Here is a 7,388-nt window from a genome sequence, read left to right as displayed (position 1 = left end):
GGGGGGGGGGGATGGATTTTATATCACCATTATTTATTTTTACTTGTCATAGTTTTATTTTTTAGAGTCAAACTATAAAAACTTAGACTAACTTTTTGTGATGTATTTTTTCGTCATAGTGATATGCAAAAAAAGTGCAATTTATAATACTTTTCATATAGTTTTTGAATATCTAAATTTTTTTATTTAAAATATCGAATTAATTAATCTAATTTAACTTTTAAAATTAATCAATTCATTTTCGAAAAGCTCAACATCATAAATAAAAAAGAACGAGTGGATTACACACAACAATCCTATATAAACCATAATAAACGTAATTTAATTTTTGTTCTTCTTGCAAAATTCAACCAATGAAGTGCATAATAAATGCACCACGGTATAATTTATGTATAATTAATATATGCATTTATTATGTACTTATAGGAGTATTATACATTCGTACTAAATATATATATACACTAATGAAGACTACTAAGTACAAACCATTACAACTAGGCGTGGGAGCATTTCTTCAGATCCTATGAATTCTGTCCAAATTCAAACACAAAGATGTTGTACTTTCTCTCCGGTCCAATAAAGTGTCGTCGTCATTGGCTCGTAATCATTTACAAAACTTTATTGGTAGCCATGAGAAAAGACTTTGAAGCTTAAGTTCAAATTGCGGGGTTATGACATCGTTACTATGTTTAAATAGGTAACTTTTTAAAAGATTTGATATAACACCAACAGTTCGTATCTAATACTGAGGAATTTTGATACAAATTTAAGGCATATGTGGTGAATTATTCAAGGAATCAAATTTTACATGTATATACATTGTATACATGTATCAATGCACATGTATACGCATTGTATTAATGTATTTTAGTGTATTTATTCATTGTTATATATTTGTATCAATGTACATATTTGAATGTTTCTATAGTGTATTCATCATCATAATGTATTTTGAAAAGCAACTGAAGGGTACATGTCCTTGTTATTCATGATGCATAAATGTATTTAAATTTGTATTAGTTTATTCCAAGTGTATATGTTCCTTGTTATACTTCTTATTATTCATTTTGTGTGTGTGTAATTGTATCTTCAGCTTGTTATATATTTGTATCTGTATATTCAGTAGTATTAGTTCTTTCTTATAGATTGGTATCATGTACTTGAGTGTATCTATTCACTAATATACATATGAATTAATGTATTCTTCACTAGAATGTATTTATATCAGTGTCATACAATCTGTAGCCAAGGAAGTTTAATTACAACCTAACGTTAGCTAAATTTCCTCTTTGAATGATCATATAGATCCATCCAACTATTAATCCAGCCCAACCCATATAATCCTCAATCACTTCATCAAACTCAATATTTCTCGGTATATATATATTTTTTTTCTTTCTTTTTGTGATGGGAATTGGAAAAGAGACACGTTCCTCCAAATCATCAGAAAAAGAGGATTCAATAGTGTGAAATTAGGACCAACTGGATCAGAGTAAAAAAGACAAACTAAACGTTCTTCCACATGCCTACAGGAGTTGTGGTCTCCAAGTATCCCAACATTTTCCTACTGGAGTTTAACACGTCCATGATGGACCCACGTATTCCTCATCGGCATTAATACATTTGTCCTAATATATTAGCCTTACTGCAACATGAATAGTTCAAATATCATGCATTGTTAGTTTACCATCTTTTCACACATCTACTACTCCATCCCTCCACTGTACTACAACAAAAAAAATAGATGTCTATTTATCCTTCTTATTAACTATAATAATTTCTCAAAGCATTATATACATAGAGTGATATAGTAAAATTGTCATTCTAAGTCAATATTGTAAAACTACTCCATCCCTCCACTGTACTACAACAAAAAAATAGATGTCTATTTATCCTTATTATTAACTATAATAATTTCTCAAAGCATTGAATTTATTATATTCATAGAGTGATATAGTAAAATTGTCATTCTAAGTCAATATTGTAAAAGTAAAGATGGACGGAGTGAGTACTAACCAACCAACCTTAAACATTTTTAGTAAGTCAAGCATTTAAATTTTTCCTAAGAATCAGTCCAAATAAAACAAGAACATGCCTTGGTAACCCAAGTACTTCCACCGTTCAGCCAAAATCATCTGTCTTGTTAGAGTAGAAAGTAGTGAGACTAATTACAACAGGGTTCCACGTTAGATTCAGTTCCAGCAAAAGGGAAAAATGCAACTGCCTAAAATTCTACACTACAGTGGGACTCTTGAGGACTGTCGGCTTTCAAAAAGATTCTGAAAGCAGAAAACATTGCATGACAAGAGGACTATTCCTGACTAATTTTCTCTTAATTTACCTGAGGAATGAGGACAGCCTAAATACAAACTGCTTCTGAACACAGATCCACAAGGAACAACCTACCTCTTTCCTCATCATTCAACTAGGCAGAGGCTGGAACAGGATGTTACCTCCCAGACTTTCTGGCGCATGAAAACAAATTAGAAAGCAAGAGAGTTCCTCGCCATCCCAGTTTTCACTCTTTACCATCTGAACAGCAAAAGGAACGGTTATAAATTATAGTTATTTTAAAAATCTCATCTAGTACAAGATACCACTTTCCAGAGCTAGCAACAAGTTCCTTTTTTCCTTATATATTAGATTATGAGGTTGGATGGAGTTCAAAGTTCATATAACTATAAGAAAGTTCGAAACAAGAGGAATGTGCAAGAATAAAGAGGGAAAACAAGCAAAAACTACAACTACTTGTGATGCATGACCTCAGGCAAAGAACAAATTTAATTGACAAGAATGACAGGGTTCCTACACAAACAAGGATAAAATATACTCATGAGATAGATCTATATATAACTATCTGTTCAATTACGTTATTTGGGTGATAGGTCTATATCTTTATTTATAACCAATCACCAATTAACAAGCACTCGGCATTTTGCAAGGTCCCCAAAGCTTCCATGCGAGGTTGGTTTGCTCAAAAGGCAATACATTCACTCAAAAGAAACACATGTCAAGATGGACGTACAAACTTGGAAAGAGCAGATTAAAAGGTTGTGACACAGAGTTTGTGTTATCAACCAGATCACACAATAAAAACAACAACTAGCTCAGGGTTGAGAACAAACATTAACTTATTGCCCAACCTTGGAAAGTTTGCAGCTTTGATAGATCCCTAAAGCTCGAAAGAACTAATTGGAGAGGCAAAATCTCAAATGAACTAACTTAGAGAGGCAAAAACAAGAATGTTCCTTGAAAGTTGAAATTAGAAAACCAATAAATATGGTTTGGTGAAAACAAAAACTCACCTTTGTCGTCAAGAAAACCAGAAGCATTGGCATCCAGTTGGAGAATGTTATCCATTGAACCACTTGGAGCAGGCGCAGCAGATAATCTAATTGCGGGCGGGGAACCAGTGTTGCTCCTACTTGAGAGCTCGCTTTGGGTATGATTTACAGTTCGATGGTTCAAATAGATGTCCAAGCTAGCAGATGAAGGCATTCCCATCTTTCTCTTGAACCTTTTCACCTAACAGAGACGTGAGATACTGAAAAAGAAACAAAAAGAAGTACAACTGTTCTCGTTTCTTATTTCCAGTTTGACATTGAGCAGTTCACTTATTGCAGTACCTGTCTTTCCGCTTCTCACGATATCTTTCCAGTAATGCTTTTCTGCTTACGTGGTTCACTGCTTCTGCATAATTGATTTTGGAGGAATTAGGGGAAGAGAGATATAAGAAAGAAATTTATGGAGAAGTAGAATAAGATGCTCAGGATTGCTTTGCCTTCAACAAGTTCTGTCAATAACCATAATTCATACAGGCATTACCTACTTCAAAACTTGCATTAATTAAAGGCCATTGATATATTATATTGCATTGACAAGAAATTAAAGAGTAGCAGGTTGACCTTCCTAGCTTAAATCCTTTGCTTAAACTATCACAAAATTGCCATAGAAATGGTCGGGTTAAGTTGTGGGCTCCATGATTGTGTTAATAGTAACTAGAGTTTTTTTACAACAACAGGTGGTTAGCAGGAGAAATCTATGTTACTCAGACTTTACAATAATGTTGAAGGGTGCATATGCCAGTAGTGCATTTTTGGAGAATTAGACACGAGTGTGACATCATTTTTGGAGTGTTCGAGCAACATAGGGAGAACGGACTATTAAACCTTCCCGTATGCACACCCTGGAATGCCACTCAATTTAAATGGCAAAAAAACCTTCAACACATCAGTGATATAATATTCTAAGCAACATCTATACTTATTATCTTTTCCTCCTATCTTTCATTTTTTCATAATGATGGTTTTGGGGCCAGCTAAGTCACACCCTTGGTGGTCCTCTGGTTTTCAAGCATTATCATTTCAGTATTTGGGTGCTTGGACTGGTTGTGGAATTTTTAAATCTTTCATTTAACTATAAAATATGGTCAGGATGGGAAGTCTAGACTCTTGAATAACAATGGCTAATGATTTTTTTAAGAAGTTAAGGAATTATCTTAAAATGACAAGAATTATCTTATCTTGTCCTCCATTTTTCAGGTCCAATACTGTAATATTAGTGACAGCTAGAGAGCCAGGCCAGTTAACAAGGAGAAAGAAAGTCATAGCCTCACACCACCCTTGGTAAATAATAACACCAAGTACATTGCTCAATTGAACTAAACAGAGGAGCCTAATATTACCCAAGTTTCAGCAAGCAGCAAGGCACAATAAGAACTTTTCCCTTCATTTTTCAGGGTTTCTTGGCGTTTGGGGGAGGGGACAGAATTGAAAGAACAAAAGAACTTGCCAGGATTGTCTTCATAGAAAGTGTTGCTTTCCTCCAAATGCAGGCGAGTCACTTCAGTTATTTTCCCTGTAAAATATCCAAATTATTATGTTCTGTAACACAAGGATACACCTCATCGAGATTCATAGGAAGTTATTTTCGTAGGAAGTCATAACCTAGATGGAATTAAACTCACATGTGGCATTTGGCAAGAGGAGGGGGAGGGTGCGGATAGTCAAATTTATCAGCGTTTTGAACAAGCACATTACAGGTTAGGTCTGTTTCTCAATTCAACTCATGCACATGCCATCAAAATCCCCAAATCGTGGACTAATGTATTCACATTCTTCAATTCATGGTAAGAACGAACCTGTTTGCATGGTTGGCATGAGCACCATAGGAGAATCTTGACCCAGTTTAACATTTGCAGCTTGCAAATGGCATTCGGAATGTTGAGCTGCTCTGTTAGCATCCAATGGAGTTTCTGAAGGGACAAAGAGTGGGCTTGCAGCAAGATGCATGATTGCTTCTGCCTAACAAATATGCCAGTGGCCACAACAGGAACAAATTAGTTAACGTCAATACTTAAATTGTTGTAGTTCCGATGTACATCAAACTTAAGTTACCTTTTCAGCAGGTACATCATCATACACATTCACCTTGCCGCAATAGAAGATTGTCAATTGACCTGCTGATGCATTTCCTGAATCTGTGGTTCTGGACTCACCAAGAAAAAACTATTAGCATTTGAACTAACTTTAATGGAATTTTTAAATCTGTCTGTAAAGGTGCACACACACACACGTTAAGGATAGATTTGTGTGTATGTACATATATGTGTAGGATAGATTTGTAAATGAAAGTATATACTACATAGGAACGAGATGAATAGAAGACATAAATTGAAAACTATAAATTTATATGCTAAGAAAAATATGGTATTCTGACCTGCATGATTATCTTCTAAGTTCTCACATGATAGCTAGTGAAACCATTAAAGTCATATTTTTAAGCTAATTCGAGAAGCCTAAGGGTTCTGGCTAAGGTAGCTGATAAAGCATAAATGCTGATGATAAACCCTTTTTTTCTTAAAATCCTTGTAACACTCAGTCCATGCTCTTCAACATTTTCCAATTGAATATAGTGTGCTCAATAGAACAAGCTCTATAGGAGCAACAATGCAGTGCTCCTCCAGGATCTAGCAAGTGGTAGTAGAATTTGGGATACGAACAACAAAATACCTACAACTTTGTATACAAAACATTGTACCTGAAATAAAATGCACATTATTGGCAAGTAAAAAACCCCTTAATGCCATTCAAAGTGCAAACAAAGACCGAAGCTCTCAAACGAGACTAAATTTACAAGGTATTCACGTTTACTTGCTTGTCAAATCATCAAGCACAATTCTAACCAATAAGGACAGACGAATAAGCGAACAATTTCATATTAGCCACTTAATTAGTATTGTAATCTTTCAATGTAATTTGGTAGGGTCGGCCAACCGCTACTTAATGGAGTAGTATTATTCAATAGGGACAAAGCATCTCAAAGACAAGCGCCTTATTTAGAAGGAAAAGTAAAGAGCCATCCATTCAGCATATAAAAGGTGTAATAAACAGCATAAACCATTGGAGGAAACGAAAATTCACCTAGAAGGAGCTAAGTTATTGACAACGGCAACAGCACTTGCAGCTTTGTCGCCGGAAAGATCAGGTTTATTGGGAGGTTTTCTACCGTACGGCACCGTTTCTTCAGCCGATTCAGCAAATTCTGCATCGATACTCGTTTCTTTCTGGACCTACATTAGTTTAATATATTCAATAGTTAGGCGCTTAAACATGCAGAGTTACGCTCACAATATGAAATTTAAACAGCAGATATAGCATCATATTCATCACAGAATCATGAAGATAATCAAAAGAGGAAATGCAAGTAGACAAATCAAAACGCACTCGCTGTAAACTAGTGTCCGGGCGAGGAATGTGACGCTTTTTCCGCTGACCGGTGTCGGATTCCGGCGTCGTCTCAAACAACGCCTTCAGTGAAATCACCTGCTGAATCGCCTGTGATTTATTCCATGACGGCTTTCTCATTCCTAGACGGAAACATATTCAGAAGACACAAAGCATAATCATCCTTCAAATTACTTTATTCGATTCTCGATTTTCGCAGCTCCAGATTATTTTAATGTACTAGCACACATATAGAGAGAGAAATAGATAAAAGGGAAAAATGAACCTTTAGCTTTAAGAAAACGTCGGCAATCTTCGCGAGTGAGCTGAGAAATGTCGTCATCGGTAAGTAGGTAAAGCGGTTTATCCAGAGGAGACTTGTAAACAGTTTGTTCCAGCGACATGATGTGAAATTCCGATGGAAATCGGTAAAATTTTGGTTCGTCGGAGAAGTGGAAACAGAAGAAACGTGTTTAGCAGTGAGTGAGAGAGTGGAGGATTGGGGGAAAAAATGGCCGCAGCGTCGTCGCTTTAGTGTGTTGCTTTATACTTTTTTGGCCGTAACCCATTTTTGGGAGGCAAGGCTGCAACCCCAGGTTGCCACGTAATCAGCTAATGTCATTATTGAAAAAGTTAGCCCCCCTATCTAATCTTTAGAAGCCG

At 35.7% G+C, this 7,388-nt stretch overlaps 1 protein-coding gene across 3 annotated transcripts; it reads right to left on the bottom strand.

Moving 5' to 3' along the window:
• Positions 1–2,012: 2,012 nt before the first annotated feature.
• LOC107029446 (protein TIFY 4B-like) lies at positions 2,013–7,348 on the bottom strand. 3 transcript variants are annotated; one of them, XM_015230861.2, is made up of 9 exons: positions 7,012–7,346; positions 6,726–6,868; positions 6,423–6,571; positions 5,397–5,487; positions 5,141–5,303; positions 4,792–4,857; positions 3,627–3,690; positions 3,306–3,517; positions 2,013–2,532 (listed from the first exon to the last, which is right to left on the bottom strand). In XM_015230861.2, exons 1-9 carry the CDS (start codon positions 7,127–7,129, stop codon positions 2,519–2,521), a joined length of 1,020 nt encoding a protein of 339 aa, XP_015086347.1. In that variant the 5' UTR covers positions 7,130–7,346; the 3' UTR covers positions 2,013–2,518. The 3 variants fall into 3 exon arrangements, with proteins under 3 accessions (XP_015086347.1, XP_027775235.1, XP_015086348.1); XM_027919434.1 differs by lacking the exon at positions 2,013–2,532 and having other exon boundaries at positions 3,375–3,544; positions 7,012–7,348; XM_015230862.2 differs by lacking the exon at positions 2,013–2,532 and having other exon boundaries at positions 3,375–3,525; positions 7,012–7,347.
• Positions 7,349–7,388: the final 40 nt, after the last annotated feature.

This window comes from Solanum pennellii, chromosome 9 (genome assembly GCF_001406875.1).
Source record: "Solanum pennellii chromosome 9, SPENNV200".
NCBI lineage: Eukaryota > Viridiplantae > Streptophyta > Magnoliopsida > Solanales > Solanaceae > Solanum > Solanum pennellii.
This window is presented reverse-complemented; position numbering and strand designations above follow the sequence as displayed.